Source organism: Delphinus delphis, chromosome 9 (assembly GCF_949987515.2).
Source record: "Delphinus delphis chromosome 9, mDelDel1.2, whole genome shotgun sequence".
Taxonomy (NCBI): Eukaryota; Metazoa; Chordata; class Mammalia; order Artiodactyla; family Delphinidae; genus Delphinus; species Delphinus delphis.
Genome location: NC_082691.1, coordinates 89,572,292 through 89,592,346, shown reverse-complemented (window position 1 = coordinate 89,592,346; position 20,055 = coordinate 89,572,292). Strand labels below are relative to the sequence as shown.

The 20,055-nt window shown below is 39.5% G+C and overlaps 1 protein-coding gene across 4 annotated transcripts in view; it reads left to right on the top strand.

The window, feature by feature from the left end:
• The window catches only part of CNOT4 (CCR4-NOT transcription complex subunit 4), a 140,448-nt gene extending 128,513 nt beyond the window's left edge, over window positions 1-11,935 (top strand). For 2 of the 4 annotated variants that reach the window (XM_060020953.2, XM_060020952.2), the window contains exons 11-12: window positions 10,608-10,820; window positions 11,504-11,935. In XM_060020953.2, the coding sequence (XP_059876936.1) occupies window positions 10,608-10,820; window positions 11,504-11,805 (515 nt within the window). In that variant the 3' untranslated portion in view covers window positions 11,806-11,935. The remainder of the gene's footprint in view (window positions 1-10,607; window positions 10,821-11,503) is intronic. The other 2 variants (XM_060020955.2, XM_060020954.2) reach the window with 1 other exon arrangement.
• Window positions 11,936-20,055: the final 8,120 nt, after the last annotated feature.

Here is a 20,055-nt window from a genome sequence, read left to right as displayed (position 1 = left end):
TATCTTAAATTCTGTGACAGTTCATCTAAACACTGCTGTCATCCATGCTGTACTTTACTATCATATACCAAAATGTTACCACTAGAAAACTTTCCAAAAACTGCTGAATTCAACATCTGTTGTAGTTATGACAATCCTAGAAAGCCTGTCCAAAGGTTAAATTACTTTGATATGGTTGGTTCTTTATGGAAATGCATTTTGGCTTTCATTGATCACTCTATTCCATTGGTTTTATGGGATTGATGTGTCAGTGGGTTGGAAGTGGAGTTTAGCTGCAAAGTTTTTGAGTTTGGGCAGGCAATAGAAGAAGAAAGGAAATGGACCATAGCATTTAGAAGGAGGACATTTCCAGTAGAAAACAATTGTCAGTAGAAGCTGCCTCCATGACTGCTGTTCCACCTCAAAGTTGAACTTCCTGTGTATTTTATTTGGAAAGGAGCTGAGGTTTTAGCCAAAATGCTACATATTATTTCTCACAAAAAATGCCTGCAAACGTAAGCAGTAGAGCAGTGCTTGCTAAACCTATCATATTCATTTCTAAAGAAATCCAGCTTCTAATCTGTTTCCGAATTTTCCCAAGAACTCATTTTATATTAATTATGTAGCTTCTAGAGTCTGCCTTTTCTTCCTTTCCCGGCACTTCTCTTTCTTTTTTTCTTGGCTGCATCGGGTCTTCATTGCTGTGCATGGGCTTTTTCTAGTTGCGGTGAGCAGGCTTCTCATTGTGGTGGCTTCTCTTGTTGCACAGCACAGGATCTAGGCACGTGGGCTCAGTAGTTGTGGCATGTGGGCCCTAGAGCGCTCAGGCTTCAGTAGTTGTGGCCCAGGGGCTTAGGTGCTCCGCGGCATGTGGAATCTTCCAGGACCAGGGATCGTACCCGTGTCCCCTGCAATGGCAGGTAGATTCTTAACCACTGCACCACCAGGGAAATCCCGGAACTTCTCTTAACAGTGGTTTTGTGATGACATCTGTGAGGATTAACACCCTGGAATAGAATCCATTTTGCACCTGGAAATTTTAAACTTACTTAAATTGAATAGATGTTCTTTTACTGTCTTTGCATCTCTTCTGACTTACAGTTCTCTCTCCACATTGCTTAATCTGTCCTTTCTGGTTTGAGGATCATGCTGTTTTATAAAGAAGATGGAAGGAAGCAAAATGAAGATGGAACTACATAGTTCTGGCTTTTCTCAGGACTTAGCATTATGACAGGCTGAGCAGTGGCTTTTCCTAATTTTCTCCTTTTCCAAACTTAGCTTTTTTTTGCCTTCAGCATTTTTCACAAGCTTCAGATCATTATGGATTCTGATTTTAATCCTCAAGGATTATGATACTCTTATCTACAGGTAGGTTACGTAACTCTATCCAGCTTTTCTAAGCTTTCTTTTCACATCTTATCCCATGAGATTCTCCCTGCACAAGAACTGGTTTCTTTAGATTTCGCCCCAATTTCTTTTCCTTATTAGAATTATTTATTGCATAGTCAGAATGTTCATATTTTAGCATCTTCTGTGGCCTATGAATCACTGTCTCCTGTAACCAGGGGACCATCCTGACCTACCTTTCCTTTTTTTTTTTTTTTTAAACCTTCTTTGGAAAGATGTTTTCTCAAAAAAACCTGGAAGCAAATGTTCAGGGCTGTTCATTTAGGAAACATTAAATACCTCTTGAGGTTCAGGTTCAGTAACTATTCACTGTATACATAGAGGATTAAATCAAGGCCCTTTCCTGGAGGAGCTCACAGTCCAGGCAAAAGAACTAATATATAAACCGGTGAATGCAATACACTGTGGTGATTGCAAAAGTAGCCAGGATGCCAGCCATCCAAGAACTCAATCTAGTTAGTCTCATTCCTTGCTTCTTAAAGTCCTAAAATTATGTCACATACTCTTAGGGCTTCTATTTTTTAAAAAATTTATTTATTTATTTTATTTGGCTGCATTGGGTCTTCACTGCTATGCGCGGGCTTTCTCTAGTTGCGGTGAGCGGGGTCTACTCTTCGTTGTGGCACGTGAGCTCATTGTGGAGCATGGGCTCTAGGCACGTGGGCTTCAGTAGTTGTGGCATGCGGACTCAGCAGCTGTGACTTGCGGGCTCCAGAGTGCAGGCTCAACAGTTGTGGCACATGGGCTTAGTTGCTCTGCAGCATGTGGGATCTTCCCGGACCATGGGTCAAACCTGTGTCCCCTGCATTGGCAGGCAGATTCCCAACCACTGTGCCACCAGCGAAGTCCTTAGGGCTTCTATTATATTCACAATAGCCAGCCTGTTCTTTGTTGGTCAGAAGTCCAGAATAAAATTTTCCCTCCTTGTTTCCAACTTGGGAAAGAGGGGTGGTCAGGAGGTGAATTTTCTCAGGTTTATTTTCTTCTGGTAGATTTAGATCTCAGAGATGTCAGGGTGGTTGACATCCTCCATGTCTCTGCAGTTTTATAATTCAGTGAAATCATATTCTGGTGGATCTGTATATCTTCTCCTGGATGATAAGTTCCTTCAGTCATCCTTGGATGTCCTCACGGGGCTTTTGTTCATAGTTCTCAGTTTTGTGCTCACCTAAACGCTTTCCTCCAAGCTTCCAATTTCAGATTTTATAGATTTCTTATAATGGCTTTTTGTCCCTCCCCATCATTTAGTTCTGTTTCTTGGTTCCATCTAATCCAGTTTATAATGCTTCTAAGAATGTATTTATCTTCTGCATTAACTTTTAAGTTTACTTTTTCTTCATTCGATGTACAGCTTTATATATAGACTTTTTTCCATAGGTATTTTTTCCTGTTTTTTTTTTAATAGATTTTACTTCCTTAGATCCTTCATAAAGCAAACATCTAGATGTTTTTCCTGGTTCTCATTAGATGGTCTGATTCTTCCCCCAAAACAAACATAGATCCTCGTAGGAACATTCTAGAAGAGAAAAGTACACATTGTGTAAAACACATCTACGTATATCGTGCAGTGTTCCTACTGTATTTTGTGATTAGCTGCTTCTCCTGCTCTCTCTGTATGGAATGCCGTTTCCCTTTTCCATATCAGCTTCTCTTCCCTTGAGCTTCTCCAGTCATCATTTATCGTGCATGCAGAATGGCAGAATTGTTCATTTTCTTCTTTGTGCCCCACAGGACTTTGTTCGTACCAGAACAACACTTACTATCACATGGTGTAGTTGTTTAAATGTGTCTGACCTCCCCTTCTCTTGGCCCATGAGTCCTGCCAGGACACGGACTAGTTGGTAGTGTGCTTAGTGGTGAGAACAAACACTTTGGAGTCAGAATGGATATGATTACTGACTTCAGCACTTTTGAACTATATAACCTTTGGCAAATTCTTTAAACTACCAGAGTCTACTTAGTCTCCTCATTTGTAAAATGAAACTACTACTTACTTAGTTCATTGGATTGTTGGTACTAAGGTAATCAAGTACATCAAGTGCATAGTGAGTGAATGAATAGTGTCTAGAGTAGAAAAGTGGATAGAATATAGCTAATAGTCCTGTTTACTATCCTGTACACATAATATTAGAATATCTTTTTTAAAAAGCATTCCTTATTTATTTTGGTGCATTGGATTTTAAAAATTATATTTGCTTGTGTTTTGGCATCTCAAGCAGTATTGAAAACAGCATTTTAGTGGCCTCTTTTTTCAGAGAGGCCTTTTGGGCCCCAAATTTAGCTCATTCCTGCCATCAGAAAGATTTGCATCTTTTTTGAGAGAACAGCTTGATTCGTAGCATTACACAGATGTGAAATAAATAGGCTTTTGGGGGGAAGGTGGTTTTTCAGCTCCTCTCAAGTTGGATCTTTGACTCAGCAGATATCTTGAAACACATCAAGTTTCTAAGACACTGAGCTGCATGCTCAAGTATCTATAAAATAGCCTATTGCAGGCCTTTCATTAGAGTTGTGAGAGAAGATGTGAGTACACATAAGGGTGTACATACTGGATGTCACAGCACAGTGTGCTGCCACATGAGTGTGGTTCAGACCACAGTGCTGTCATCCAGAATGATCTGAGTGGAAGACTTGGACTTTTGGAAGATTGAGTAAAAATTAGTCAAAGAGATTGGGAAAGCATTCTAGACAAAGAGAAAGGCAGGAAGTAAAGACAGAGTCCAGAAAGCCTAAATCATATTTAGCTAATCCTCAAGGCCTCTCTTTTCCTGTTTATGTCATTTCTACTTCCTTCTGCTAGTGGGAATAAAATTTGACTGTTTTTTGTTAATACATTGTTCAAGTTCTTCTGTTCTCAGAACTCTTTTTCATTGAGTTCTTGGAATTTTTCACATAGTTTAATCTCTACTTTCAGGTCTATTAAATCCTTAAGATTTTGTGCCCCAGCAAATCTGCTCTGCAGTAGTGGTCTATCTTGCTTTTTATAATAAAGCATAATCTTAGAAATTTGAGGGTCAGTTCTTTTTAAGTAGAATAACATTTTTTCACAAACAAACTGATTTTATAAATCTGTTTGAAAGAATTCATTCATATTTTAGTTAATAAGTTGAAATGATTTTTGTGACTGTCCTAAAGAACAACATACCTATGTCATGAAGGCTTTAAGTTCTGATAGGAGAAAGTTTGTGTGTTCTTTAAAGTTTGGTTTTGCATATAGGACAAGCATAATTCATTTATATTTGAGTTGCTTAGAGATATGTTGAAGTTTGAGAAAGTTTAAGCTTTCTTGAAATCATATACTGGTGGAGATGGACTCTGTCCCCAAACTCACAGGAATTAGTATCTAACAGGGCTGGGGGCAGAGTGGGGAGTGTAGTGAGGGGTAGAGTGGCTGAGACAGGCTGTACTGTATGTCCTTCTAAAAATGGATGAATATTTGAGAGTCTAACTGGTAAGAACTAACCATAATGGGAACTAGATTTCTGATGGACCCCTTGTACCAAGAAAGATTTGTTTCACTAAGTAACCTACCTATTGGAAGTAGCCTCTGGCTTCGAACTGTAAAGGACAGCAGTGAAGAAAAGGAAGATAAATCTTGTGAGAAAAAAAGATCAGATTGAAGACTGAGGCTTTGGGAAGTAGCTATGAGATAAGGATTAAAAACGGATGAACAGAAGAAACTCTTTCAAGAATATTTTGTGACTGGAACGCTCAGTGACTACTTCCCAGTTGGCGGAGACTGCTACCAGAAATATATAATAACTTGAAATAAGAGGTCTCTGGTCCTAGGGACTGCAGTCGGGAATGGAGTAGCCTAAGGATCAGGGCCGAATATGTGAGCCAGTTGTCCCTGCCCAAACATGAAAGTGGACAAATTGGTGGATTTGTGACTGTAGTTACATCTAGCTAGTTTAATTAATAAGGCCTATGTGTTTATAATAAAAAGACCATGTGGAGGGGGTACCAAAAAGAAGATAGAGGCAAAATTCCAAGCGGAGACAGAATCCCGACCTGGTGGTGTAAACTGTATTAGAGGAAACAAAAACTTGGAATAGCCTTTTGTTTTAGGGTTCCCCCTTAAGTGTGCTTTATTTCACCATGTTGTCATTATACATAGATCTTCTGTCTTCCCTCTTAGCAGATCTTGTTTTTCAAATGGAATCTTATTGCTACCCTAAAATGGAAATAGATGAAATCAGGAGGTGGGAGGGATGTGTTGTCCTACTACCCTGTCCCCTTCCTCCCCAGTGGCTCCTGAGGTGGTTCTCGGTAGCAAAGTTTTACATTTTATAACAATATATTGCAGTTAATCTGAGGAAATCCACTTGGCCACTGTAATGTGTGCTCTTGGCCTAAGCCATTCGTCTTTTCCTGCTTTATGATTTTCTGTGAAAGACCTGATGTCAGACACAGCTTCATTTTATTTTGTAATATAATCATTGCTTATAAAATGTGTATGTGTATGTCCTAGTAAGTAGTTAGACTAGTTTAGTGTTATGTAAAAATACCAAAGATAGTTTTAACCTGTCGTGGGGTTTTCAGGCTCAGGGCATCTACGAATTTTAACTCCATGAACTTAACTCCATGAATGAAAGACTGCAACTCTTGTTCACCCACCAGCACATTTCCACACGTGTGCCTAACTAGCCTCTCTTTTTACTAAACTTTTATAGCCTTTATTAATCATGTACAACCCCATGACATTTCTTCTGTTGGTTTTTCAGGTTGTGGTTATTGAGTTTTTCCCATATTTGCATTGTCTCACCATCTAGACTTTAAGCTCCTTGAAAACAGGAGTCATGGCTTAAGGGCTTTGCCCTCCTTAGACACTGTAGGCATTCAGTAAATAGTTGCTTTGACTTTTATCTTGGCAGCTTTAACACATAGATTTTTTGTTGTTGCCACTGTTGCTAAAATCTAGACTTGTCAGCTGCTTAGTGAGCGATGATTGGCTTGTTACGGACTGGGTGTTAGGCTACCAGCAAACTGGCAGAATTTTAACCATAATTTCTTCTTTAATAAAATGTGTTCTGTGCTAGGTAAACTGAAGTATACTGGTACTTCTTACACAATGAAATATGAGAGTGTGGTATATGGCATCTTGAAAGTACTTTAAATTCTGTCTTTGAGTTCTACTCTGAAAAATAAAACTACTACAAACAACTTCACCCGCTCTCCTGACCTCAAATTATTTAGAACCGAAAACAGTGGTTTTGTACATATTTGGAAATTAAAATTAATTTTTTAACATCATAAAACATTTAAACATATTAGCAATCCTTTAAAAATATACAATCCTTCCCTAGTGTATTACACTACTACTAATTAAATACTTTAAAAATAAAATTAGTATCATTTAGTATAAAGTATGTTCAGTGACTTGATTTTCATTGTAGTTTGCTTATGGAAAGTTTAAAGGGCTTTCTATGTCTTCTTTGTCTTTGTACTGTGTTGGTGGTGAGAAGGCTTGTTAGTTAGATTGACTACACAGTACCTCTGTGAGAATATCGGGTATTATCCCTCCATTGCTAGGAGGAGACTGTTGTGCCCAGAGCCAGTTCCTGGCAAGTGAGAAATCTTCTTAGCTTGGCTTTTTGGAAACTACTATTTATTCAGTATTGAGTATTAGAAAAAAATTGTTGTTAGGCACCTATCAAGTAATAAATGGTCTTCAAATTGCTTTCCCTTCTCTTATTTTATCCTTACGAGAGAAGAAAGCCGATGTTATTCTTACTTACGAAGCATACTAAGAGACTTACTTACATGCTCCAGGTTATATTAATTACGGTTGCCTTATACAGCCCATCTGCAATTTTCAGCCTAGTGTTTTCTCCATTAGACCTACGGACTTGTACATAGTGAATCGTATGCCAGTGTGAAGTCGTATATAAATAAAGGGAAATGAAGTTGCATCAGGTTGCATCCAGGTGTCCTGTCCTGGTACTATTTAAAAGGAAATGTGTATTCGAGTGGAATTATTTAGAGTCCTAGAAACAAAGGAATCAGCTTCCTTTGTGTCAGTGGTTATCAGCCAGGGATGATTTTGCGCCCGCCCCCCCCAGTAGCCATTTGGCAATGTCGAGACATTTTTCATTGTCAGAATTGGGGGTGGGGGGTAGTTGTGCGCACACTGCTAGCATCCAGCGGTGCTGCTAAACATCCTACCGTGCACAGAACAGCCCCCTCACGACGGGGAGTGAATTATGTAGTCCAAAATGTCAGTAGTGCTGAGGTTAATCAGCCCTGCTGTATGTATCGCAAGGAATGGAATTACCAGAAGCCCTCTCAGCCAAAACAAATTTGGGTCAGAGGTGGGGTGGGCGGGTGGGCAGGGAGGTAGAGGAGGTGATTTCAAGTGTGGTTGTTGAAATTTTCATGGGGTTAGGATTTATCTGATTTCCTTTTTCTTGCCCCTTCCTTGTGCCAGCACTTGGCATAGCAGTAGTAGAGAAAACAGTGAAGAAAACTTCTTTTCTTCTTGTAAACTACTTAGAAAAGTGGTCCCATTCCCAGAGCTAATGCGTCAGTCCAGTTCCTAGTGACACTCACAACTCCATTATAAACCAATCCTCCATGCTATCAGGCTCCCAAGATGTCTAGGCACATGACTTTGTTTTTGGCAAGATTGTGAGAATTATAAACTAGCTAATTTATTCCCCAAGGTATCTTATAATCATAGTTCACCTGGGAGGATCTAAGTTTCTCACTGTTTCTATATCATGTGCCGTCTGTGAATGTCTTTGGCTAACATACTCTTGCTTGATTTCATTAGCCTAAAACCAGAGAAACAAATATCTGTTTTTTAAATAGATGTTATTTTTTTAGAGCAGTGTTAAGTTCACAGCAAGATTGAGTGGAGAGTACAGAGAGTTCCCATATATCCCCTACCTGTGAACAAATGTCTGTCGATTTTATTGTAATACTGATTTTCAGATAAACTTTATATAAATGCAAATGTTATTCTGTTAATGCAAAGTTCCTTAGTTCCAGTTCTCACTAACTGTAAAGCAAAAGTAAGGAGAAAATGGGTTTCACTAAGTTATGGGTTTTTTTCTTTTTCCCTGTGCAGTGAAAGAGGGAACCTCAAATCATCTGCATAGGCTTCTTATTGACTTTGGCTACCTAAAGTTCAAGAGCATTAATCTTCCTTAAAATTTTCCCATGTAGTTGTACATCACCTTTTTATATCAGGGAGATTTTATTTCCCTCCTGTGAAGTTTTCCGTGTTTAGAGTTCAGTTTTTGGTTAATTGAAAACAAGTTAAGTTATTCAGTCTGACAGTGTGACTACTTTAAAGGTTAGCATGTAGCCACCGAACCTTCCTGTAATTGGGGGTATTCTAGGACTTTATTAGTGTCATCTTGTTAATGCCTCATGCAGCTGGAGTGGACTACGGGGTGGGGGGAATTGATGATTGTGTTGTTGATTAGAATTTTTCTCCCCTGGCTGCAAATTCCAGTTTGTTCCTTTAGCGAAGTATTTCTCCTACTAGTCATGGCTGATGGACATACTATAATGTTTCCGTGTTTCTTTTTTGCTTCCTTTTCATCATGGGTCTCACAAGCCCCTGGGATTTGCCTTAAACATTTAACCTATTAAAAAACCAGTTAATTGTCTATACAAATATAAAGTAAATAGTCTATATAAGAGTGAGAGCTCGGTGTTACTAAAAAAAAAACAACTCAGGGTCTGGGTTTCAGGTCTTGATGGTACAAGTCATGTGACATGTGCAAATTATTCTAGAGTCTATTTCTTTATCTGTTAAATGCACACTATTCCCCCTGCTCTGCCTACCTCACAACATGAGGATCAAATGAAATAATAATGGACTATAAGAGTGCTTTGTGAATTGTACAACACAATGCAAATGTCAGATAGGATGCAAATAGAAGGGTAAGCTTCAGGAAATTACACTGATTGTGAATTGGAATTCGGTTTGAAGAATTTATTTTCCTTTCTATTGACTAGTCTGTAGTGTAGATTGTCTTTTCTTCATCTAAGTAAATTCAGAGATGACTTTTGTGGCATTTGGTTGTAGTTTTTTGTCTTTTTATAAATAACATCAATTGGGTCAAAAGCTTCACTTGCTGAAATGTTATAATTTGGCATAGGTTAGTGATTGGTGCAAAGGAAACATTATAAAAAGAAAACTCTGAATTCACCAAATAGCATAGACTGTACCTGATCGAATATCGTTGTCATCGTCGTCATCATCATCATCAGTGGTGATTGCTCATCAATTCTGTAGAACCAGAAATAATTTTCTATGCTCTTCTCAAAAACCACAGTTGGTAGTTTGACCTACCATCCTATTTTCAATAAAGCAGTTATTCTAAGTAGTAGTTACACTTTATGCTTCCCCTCCCCTCCCCCCAGCCAATTAGTTATATACCATGTGGCTTCTGGATGGCAGTAGATCAAGTGAGTTTAGTCACAATTTATGAAAGCCTTTTTATCTTGATAGTATTTTATCATATTTGATGCTATTTGTAAATAGAACCAGAGAACTAACTGTAGTACTCCAGGACTTGTGTTTTAAATGATGGGTAGAACTGTAAGAATAGAGTGGGCAGACTGCTGGAAATGATTCCATCTAAAAGGTAGCTTCGCCCTTGTCTCCTTGGCCTTTGTGACTAATGGAAAAATACTCTTTTCAAATTCAAAAGCCTATTCATTACTGCCTTTCTCCTCTGAAATACATGATCAGTTTTATAATCAGGAAGAACTTAATTATTTTTCTTTTTCTATTGTCTTATGTTTATTCTTCATAAAATGACTTTTCTGTCATTTAATGGGCTCAGAATACACTCCTATATTGAACTTTACAGCCTTGCTTTTTTTTATAGCGTAAATCAGCTCAGCTGGCTAAATGCCCCACTAACTGAAACTTCATAATGTAGCTGGAACTAAATTGTGCTCTGGAGCATTGAGTCTTTAAACTGGATTATTGACTTACAAGTGAAAATGGTAAAGAGTCTGTAAGAAGGACAAGGATCCCTCTCCTGATCCTTGAGCAATTTTTTCCTCACTTATTTCAGGGGCTCTGAGCTCATGAGCAAAATCCTAACCAAGTTTATCTTGCTAGGAAAACCCATTTTAAATGCTCAATAGAGAAAGAATAATTCTTCTCCCGCTTAACCACTAAAGAACAACATATGTTTCTAACGTCAGCTTTTTATTTTTTTTTTTATCTTTCATTTTTTTGTTGGTAAATCTCCCAGACAACAGCAGTTCTGTAGAGAGTTTAAATATGAAGGAATGGCAGGACGGGCTAAGGGCACTTCTACCCAACATTAACATCAACTTTGGTGGACTGCCCAATTCTTCTTCCCCCTCCAACGCCAGCCACAGTGCACCAACGTCCAACACTGCCACCACCGACAGCCCGAGTTGGGACAGCCCTGGCAGCTGGACAGACCCAGCCATCATCACAGGTAACTTTCTCACTCCTTCAGCTCCACTGACTGCCATCAGTTTGGTTTTTAGCACAGATTAACTAAAAACAAGAGGTCTCTTCAACGTAATCTTCCCAAAGCCACAAGTGTGTGGTAGCTTGTTTCGTTCTCCGGGGTCACGTAGCCTCAGTTAACTCTGTTGGCCTAGTTGTGTAACAAGGCATTTGGTACCTAGGTTGCTTCTTTTGGTGTAAGTAGGTGCTAACATCTGACAGAATGTGTGTATTTTGTAGGTCTCAAAGTACAAAAGGATCTGACTTATCCTCTCAAAGGAACATACTCCACTTTAAAAAATAAAGCTCTCTATTATAAGGCTATCTTGTTCATGTATCCCTATTAGAGAAGGAGAAGCACAATTGGGAAATAACATCATGCAATCCTGGGGACTCATTTTGGCAACTCTGCCTCTGTGACACTGGGGGATGATGTCTGTATAGTTGAAGAGGAGGCATGGGTTTGTGTGACAATAAATCGTGGTCATTGTGGGTGGGGAATAAAAGGAACATAAGATTGAGAAGGTATTATTTGGAAGGAGTTTAAAATTGTAATTCTTTGTTTCTTTTTGGAGAAACTAAGTGCCTTAAAATTTTTTGTTTGATGAAATTCTTATGCTTTCTGCACAAACTCACCATTTTCCTTCTTGTTTTCTTTTCTCTCCTTAGGTATTCCAGCATCTTCAGGAAACAGTTTAGACTCTCTTCAAGATGACAATCCTCCACACTGGCTAAAATCCCTTCAGGCCCTCACAGAGATGGACGGCCCCAATGCTGCTCCATCACAAACCCACCACAGCGCCCCCTTCAGCACACAGATCCCTTTGCACAGAGCCAGTTGGAATCCCTACCCTCCTCCTTCAAATCCTTCCAGCTTTCACTCGCCACCCCCAGGCTTTCAGACAGCCTTCAGACCCCCCAGCAAAACCCCCACAGATTTGTTACAGAGTTCAACACTGGACCGCCATTAGGGAAAGAGGAGAATTCATTAGAAAATGCAGGATTTGTCCCACCCTGTTTTTGCCCTCTCAGCCGACCCACAGCTCCCTTCTCATCTCTTATGTTCTGAAGAATCCAGTTCCTGATCAGTTTTGTTTCTCCCTACCCCCAGATGCAATGCGATCGCAGGGTCATTACCATCTTTTTTTTTATTGTAAAAGTTTCTGTTGATCCAGCATTTGAGTGACACTGTTGAATGTTTTCTAAAAATGCCTTTTTAAGGAGGAAAGAAAGAAATCAAAGGGCAGTCTCGATACTTAGAAAATTACTGCTTGTCTGTTGCGCATAATAATGACATAATCTGCTTAGCAGAAAATGATGATTAATTTATAGGGAAGGTGAAGTAAATGCATTATCAACTGCAGAAGTTTGAAAACCAGGTTGATTGAAATGAGATGGCTAAATGCATGGGGGAAAGCAGTGGTCCTGGCATCCATCTTGTATTCAACTTATCACTATTGCAGGGAAAATGCTTTTAATTTAATTTTTAATTCTTTTGGCAAGTTGATGGAGAGGACTCGATTGTGTTGTTAAGCAAGAGAATTTATCGGAAGTTGATGGAGAGACAAATTGATCTGCGGTAGTAACTGGCCTATTGCTAAAGAGTTTAAGGAGGGGAGAAGTGATTTTTTAAAGGAGAAAAAATTTTGGCTTTAGATTTAAAGTAAATTCAAATGTTTTAAAGAAAAAAAGTATTCACAGATTTAATACCTATGCATAATATAAGTGCTGAAATATAAGTGATTTCTTCAATCTTTCTCCTCTGTCAGAATCTTTTTTTCTTTTTACCTTAAATTCACCTGACTAAGGGCACTCTGAGATAGCGCTGCTCTGGGGCCACCTGATCACCATCAGGAGCAAATCTCTGACGACCTCGCCTGCAGCTTTTACTTAACCCTGTGGTTTCTGGACATTTGTGCAGTATTGAAAAGACAGGAGAAAAGAAAACAGAAACCTGGTTATAACCTAATGCTAAAACTAAAAAAAGGAAATGTACCTCTTTCTTCAGAATTAAAACTAAAATCTTAAATAAAACAGAAAACTTGATGATGACCCTTGGGTTGTTCTTGTTTTTGTTTTTCCATTTTATTGCATGTGAATTTGAAACATTTTGTGGTGACAGTCGTCAGGTGTTTCCATTGATTTTACATCTTTAGCAATAGGGAGGATGGGTTAGAAGAAGAAATCAGAAAAAAATTCGTTTTACTGTTGGTCGTTGCCATCTTTGAAGGTCAGCCCATCTTATCCTCAAGAATTCCTCTTCCGGTGGCTTTCAGTAGAAGATGCTTCTTTGTGCTGTTGTGTTGTGCAGACCAGAGCTTCCCAACTCAGAAGCTTCTCAGCTTCCCAACTGAGAAGCCTCATGGGCCACGAAGGAGCAGATAGGCTGGGTTATGCTGAGATGTTGGTCGTCTCGGGGAGACCTGGCAGCCCCAGCGGTCAGGGTGCCATACAATTAGCAGCACATGTGAGCGCCACGACAGGAAAGAGATCAGGAAACACTGATAGAGGAAGCCCACAGAGAAATCTTTCGTGACCAACCATTCATTCTGGGGAGTACCTAATGATGGAGAGATGGTCACACCACTAACCAAAAGAGGGTACAAGGTTGCTAGGAATCTGTATGATTTGGGTTACATTCAGAAGTCCAAAGCTGGAGATGGCATATTTCCAGCTACATCCATTAAGGGGATCTTTGTAGGATGAACTAAGGAGATCTTTTAAATTTTATATTCTGTGCTTTCAGATTGATTTTCTCCTTCTTACATTTACTCTGTACTTCAATTTGCTACCAAAAACAAATTTTTAACATAGTTTTTGAAAAATGTAAAGCAGATTGTCTCAAATAAATGTCTCTATAGACTAGGCTTTCTCTGGTCTGTAGGCTTTGCTTCAGTCACCTGAATCTTCACATTGTACTGGAAAGTGGTGGCCCGACACACAAGCAGTATCAGGTAGTAGTGAATTGTAATCAAGGCTTTGGGGGATTGTAGGGGGCGGTTTGGATATTCCTGACATTGGTATATCAACAAAAATGTGAAGGGAGGGAAATTCTGTTTTGCATGGCTGTGCTGTGATTGTGCGTATGTTTAATGAATCATACAGAAGACTTTATAAAATATGTAAATATCATTCACAGAATAATAAAACAATAAAAATCAGTGTGCCTACCACCGAAGTTAAAAATAGAACCTATAATATCTTGAAAGACCTCCTATCTGTCCCTTTCCAATTTTATTTCCTTTTCTTTCCTTACCATCCACAAATCACCATTATCTTGATTTCTGTGCTGATCTTTCTTTAGAGTTTTGCCACTTACATATGTACCCCTGGATAATGCATTGCTTTGTTTTAAAAAGCTAAGTAGCAAATCAAAACTTAGCTGTGTAAGTGAAGGGCAGTATTGTCACTATCAGATCAAGGATTTTAGGGGAAGATAAATTGAACAGATTCTTTAGGTCATAGCTTGGCTTTAGTTTCTCTGATAATTTATAAAAGCCAATTCTGGGGAAGACAGTGTGCAAGGTCATGAATGAATCCTGGAAAAGAGGGTCCAGTGCACTCAGGGCATCCGACAGGGCTGTTGTGAGCCCGATCCTGGATGTCTGGCACAGTGGTCTGCTCTCTGTTTCCTGTGTCTAAGCTCTCCGTGGCTTCCCTCAGCCCTCTGGAGTTGATCAAAGCCCAACCCATGGGAGTGGGGTGGTTTAAAATAAGCGTCAGCTGATCAGTTCACCAGGGCGTGGAGGGGAGAACAGAAATTTCATTAGGTTTGGTCAAAATCAGATAAGTACAGAAAAGAACCTGGACCAAACTGATTTAGGCAGTCTGCTGGTATTAACAGCAGTGGGAATCTTGGTACTGACAACCCTCAATGTCTGTCTCGGCTCACAGTACTCAGATCTGGTGCACAGCTGACATTCCTAGTATTTCCTTTCACCTCTCTCCTTTCTTGGGTCTACTTTCCCCTGTATTTTTATATGCCATTTCTTAGTCTTTTTTTTTCTTCTTCTTCTCTAATTTTGTTGAAGTGCATCCTCCAGTAACTTCTTGAGAAATGCATGTGGGAAATAAATATTTTAGTAATTTGCATATACAAAAATATTCTGTTTCAGTTGATAGTTTGGTGGATAGACAATTCTAAGTTGTAGATATTTTTTCCTTTAGAATTTTGAAGGCATTACTCTATTGTCTTCTTGCTTCCAGTATTGCTGTTAAAAAGAAATCCAAAGCCACTCTGATCCTTTATATGTAATCCTATTGTCTCCCTCTCTGGAAGCCTGTAGAAATTGTTTTCTGTGTTCCTTGGTGTGGGTCTATTTTAATTCATTGTGCTGAACACAGTGGATACACACTAGGTTTTTAAAATCTGTTGGCTCATGTCCTTCAATTCCGGGAAGTTTTCTTGACTTATTTCACCAGTGAATTTCTTGCAATTATTTTCACTGTTTTCCATTTCTAAAAATCCCATCATTTTGGACTTTCTCCTATTCTTTTATCCAGTTTGCCATCTTTGTCTTTTGCTCTTCTTTCTAGGAAGTTTTATCTCAACTTTGTTTATATTTATAGTTTTAGTCTCCTTGCATTGTTTCTATTTCTTCAAGTTGATTTTATCTGTTTGTTTTGCTTTGATCTCTATCTTCTATATTAAGAGACTTCTCAGATCCCTGGTAGTCCTTGATACCTGCTCTTGAATAAGACTAAAAAGCTGATAGGAAGTTTTGTAAACATGAAGGCATGCCAACTTTGAACTTCACTGTTGGAAGATCTGGATGGGCTCTGTGTTGGGGAAGCTCTAATGTCAACATCTTTGGGCTTTTTCTCCTGGGCTGGTCAGATTCCATAGAGAAGAGTCTTATACTGGCCGGCCTAGAGGGTGAGGGTCTGACTGCCGGAGCTGTCGCGGTGGTCTCTGTATTCAGTATGAATATATTTACTTCATCCCTGTTTTCAGTCCTTTTCTCTCCAGAGATTGTCTCCAAATATCTGCCCACTTAGGAGAAGTGTGGTTGCGCTATGGTGTGGAGTTGGGGAATGAATTTAGGGAACTAACTTCTTAAAACAGCTTTCTCAGTAATCTTTATTTTAGCCCCACCCTGCAGAGTTTATCCTTGGTTCTAGGGGTACCTGGCACTGTCAGTTTATGTGCCCTTGAGGATTCTGTGGTGTGAATTGTGTTGGATCTCAGCTTTCCCCGCTGTTAGCTTGAAGCTTCTCAATCAGCCAAGTGAAGCTCAACCCGCTGCTTTCTCGGTCACCGCATTTTGTTCTGTCGTCTGCTCTCAGGGTTTCCCTACTTTTTTCTTTATTCTAATTTTAAGTTAAGTGTGTAGGTTTAAGCTACCACCTTAGTGCAGTTTTGTGCTCTGGTTTTATAAGCTAATAGGCTTAGTTTGTCGGGCAGTAGAGGGAGCTTCTTGCTATGGACCTTGGTTTGAATAGCACCTGCCCACGTGTTTGTTTTGTTGAAGTGGTTTCTCTCCTTTTAACATCGTCTTTTGCGATGAAGCTCTTTTGATTTACAATCAATAGTTTGTTTTCCAAAAGCTCATCATACAGGGTATTATATTAATGGTTAAAATTTTAGTCGAGATGTTGAAGGCAACTTTTACTGCAGTCTTAGGGGAGGTTGCAAGTCAGATGGCTGTGGGTCATTTTCTAGGCTACATTGAGTTAGAGCAATTCCAGAAACTGCAGAGGAGGAAAGAATAGCCTATCCTTAACTCTATATGAATTGTATTTTGTGAACAGGTAATAAGTGTCAACAGTGTGTTTCCACCAGGATTATGCTATGATGACCAATACAGAGCTGAATGCAGTTAGTGATCTCCACCAACGCTTGCCCAGATTTGAAGACATGGCATATACACTGCACTTGTTATTGGAGTTTTCTATCAAGTTTTTACCAACATCATTTGATTTAAGGTCCTTATTATATTTAGGGTATGTAAACTTTCAAGAGCTGACAGCTTATGTACCTTAAACATAATTGTGAGACATATCCTTTGTCACATGTGGCTATTTCCGCTCAAGTGTTCTATCCAAGTGAAAGATGACCGAGGACATTAGCATGAATTCTTTAAAAAACCAAATACTTATTTCGTCACAAAAATCAGTACTTACTTCTTTGTGCTGAACGCATTATTAACTTAGTCTAGACATAGCCTTTAGACATGCAGGCAATTTCCTACCAGGAAGAGCCGCCTTTGAAAATTCATTTCTAAAATTGTTTCTGAACAAACTGATTTAAAGAAATGAGTACATGATTAGAAAAATATCCCTTTAAAGGGTAAGATAAGTGTTTCTATTGGTGGTAACCCAAATAATTTGGGAAAGAACATAAACATTGGCCCAAATGTTCAAGGCACATCTAATAAGAATTGGTCATTTTAAAGAATATATTCTGCGTTTGATCCATCTCTGAGGGAAACCGGATGTGTTAAGCAGCTGTTTGTAAGTGGAGTCCTTGCACTTCCTTCCACAACTTCCCTTCAGAGTTGATGGAAGTAGGTGTATAAAATGAATAGAGGTTAATAGGCCAAACAGAACTTTTTTGTGTGTAGGCTGGGTGATTTTAAAACTCTAAGGCTCATAAATAACTCATAAGAGAATTTAAAGAAACAATGATCTGTGGCTTTTTTGTTTTCAGCTTTCGTATTTGCAAAACTGAAATACAATTGATAAAATGCCTAAGGTCCAGAAGATTACATATCGTCCAGAAGATTTTTTTTTTAATGTTGTTTCAGTGGTGTAAATTCCTCGGCTTTTATCAGTCTCCGTAATATGCAAAAAGTAGGTAAACAGGCCCCCAAAAGTTGAGTTTTGTCCTGGGTCACAGATTTAATAGCAGAGCTAAAGCTAGTTGTTAACCATTCTCAGTTACATTTATCCATAACTTTGGTCCTACTCCTTTTCTGTTCCAAAGCTCCAAGTGCTTTGCCACCTCTCTTGTTTACAAGAAATGACTAAGATGAGGGTGAGATGATTTGTTTCCCTCTTATTGTAGCTAAGTGGTGGTAGAAGAAAGGGTGTGAAGAGATACTGCTTGCCCCAAACCATAGAGTGTGAGTCGAAGGTTAGTTGGGAAATAGAACCCTTAGGGACTTCTTGACTATTTTGTGCTTATACTGACTGTTGTTGACATTGAATTGGATCACCAAGTTAGCCAGGATCTTCTGGATTTTGTGCAGATAAGGAACAAGGGACAAGGTAATTGTCTTCAAATATTTGAAGGACAGTTACGTAGGAGAGGAAAAAGCATGAAGGACACAAGTGGGACTAAGATGTGAAAGGGAAATTTGAGTTTAATTTAGTCTAACATTTTTTCCAAACATCTGCTTTGGGCTGGGCCTTATGCCAGCTGCTTCAGGAGGTACGAAGATAAGATGATTCCTGCTCTCTTACTCTGAAAAAGTTTGGATAATCAACTCTAAAACTAAGACCGGATGTAAATGTCTGAAGTACAAAATGTCAAAGTAGCTCAAAGAAGTGAGAGCTTTGGATAAGCTGAGACTTGGGTGAGGGGACAGCCTGAGCAAAGAAAGCCCTCGTGATGAGCTTGCGTAGGGCGTATTTGGGGGTTGCATCTCAGTTTGGAAGGAACCTGGGTTTGTGCAGGGCACTTTTGAGAGAGAAGGCCTGAGGGTGTACTGGGCACTGCTTTTGTTGAAAATGGGCCACTGACAGTTTCTGTTTCAGGAGAGAGACATGATAGGATTGTGCTTTATAAACACACAGCCCTAGGCGGGAATGGTGAAGATGGGAGAGACACTGAGGTGGGGTTCTTTAGGTTAATGAGAAACCCCAAGAACCTGGGGTTTGGCCTCAAAGGGACTGTTGATGACCCCCTGAAATTTTCTGCAAAATACTGTATGTGCATGTGTGTTTCATCAAAACATAAAAAAGCCCATGATGCAATAAAAGGTCTAGCTAGTAAACTAGAGAAATAGTCCAGGTGAATGTTACTGGTTGATAAGGGGGGTGGGAAAGAGAAGGGGAAATAATTCAAAAGATATTTCAGAATCTTGAATTTTTGCAAGTTACAGGTAAAGGATTTTTTTTAAGGTATTTCAGAAATGTGTTTAGGTTTCTCTTAGATCCTCCACTGGACTTTAAGCTCTGAGAGCAGGGAACACATCTACCTGTTAACCATTCTAGTCCCAGCACTTAGCCAAGGGCCTGGCATATTGTAGCCTCTCAATAAATGTTTACCTGAATGAGCGTGAAATGTAGTGTGCCTGTGGTTTTCAGCCAGATAACTGGAATAAATAACTGTATTGTGCTTACCAGAACTGTGGACTCATGAAAAGGAAGTAGTTTAAAAGGAAGGCTATTCCTTTTTTTAAAAAATAAATTTATTTATTATTTTTGGCTGTGTTGTGTCTTCGTTGCTGCATGATGGTTTTCTCTAGTTGTGGCGAGCGGGGGCTACTCTTTGATGCAATGTGCGGGCTTCTCATTGTAGTGGCTTCTCTTGTTGCAGAGCACGAGCTCTAGGCGCGTGGGCTTCAGTAGTTGTGGCATGCAGGCTCAGTAGTTGTGGCTCGCAGGCTCTAGAGCGCAGGCTCAGTAGTTGTGGCCCATGGGCTTAGTTGCTCCATGACATGTGGGATCTTCCCAGACCAGAGATGGAACCCGTGTCTCCTGCATTGGCAGGCGGATTCTTAACCACTGTGCCACCAGGGAAGTCCCTAAAAGGAAGGCGATTCTTATCGAATTTGTTGAGTTAGAGGTTTCAGCAGGTCATCCAGGTGGAGGTGTCCAGGAAATAATTGGAAATTTGGATGTGGAGCTTAGGAGAAAGGCTAAAAGTAAATATATATATATATATATATATATATATATATATATATATATATGTAGTTTTGGAGTCATCTTTACAGTGGAGAGAAGTGAGATAGAAATCTTGGGAAAAATAGAGATTAGTGGTCTGACATGACGGAGAACTGAGTATATGGTGTCGATGTAGGACCATTTCTAGGCAAGACTTATTCAAAATGGCATCCTGTATCAGGGTTTCATCAGGAAATCAGGGATGTTACAACCACTGGAAGGGCTGGGAGAGGAAGGATCAGGAGGACCTCGCTGGCTTTCAGGAGATCTGGAAGCGCTGTGGCCCCAGGAAAGCCTTCGCCAAGGAGCTTTCTCTCAGCTGCCTGCAGCGCCAACTTGGTGATTCTCAGGAGGGCTCTGGAAAGTAGCTACCAAAACCCCACGTTTGC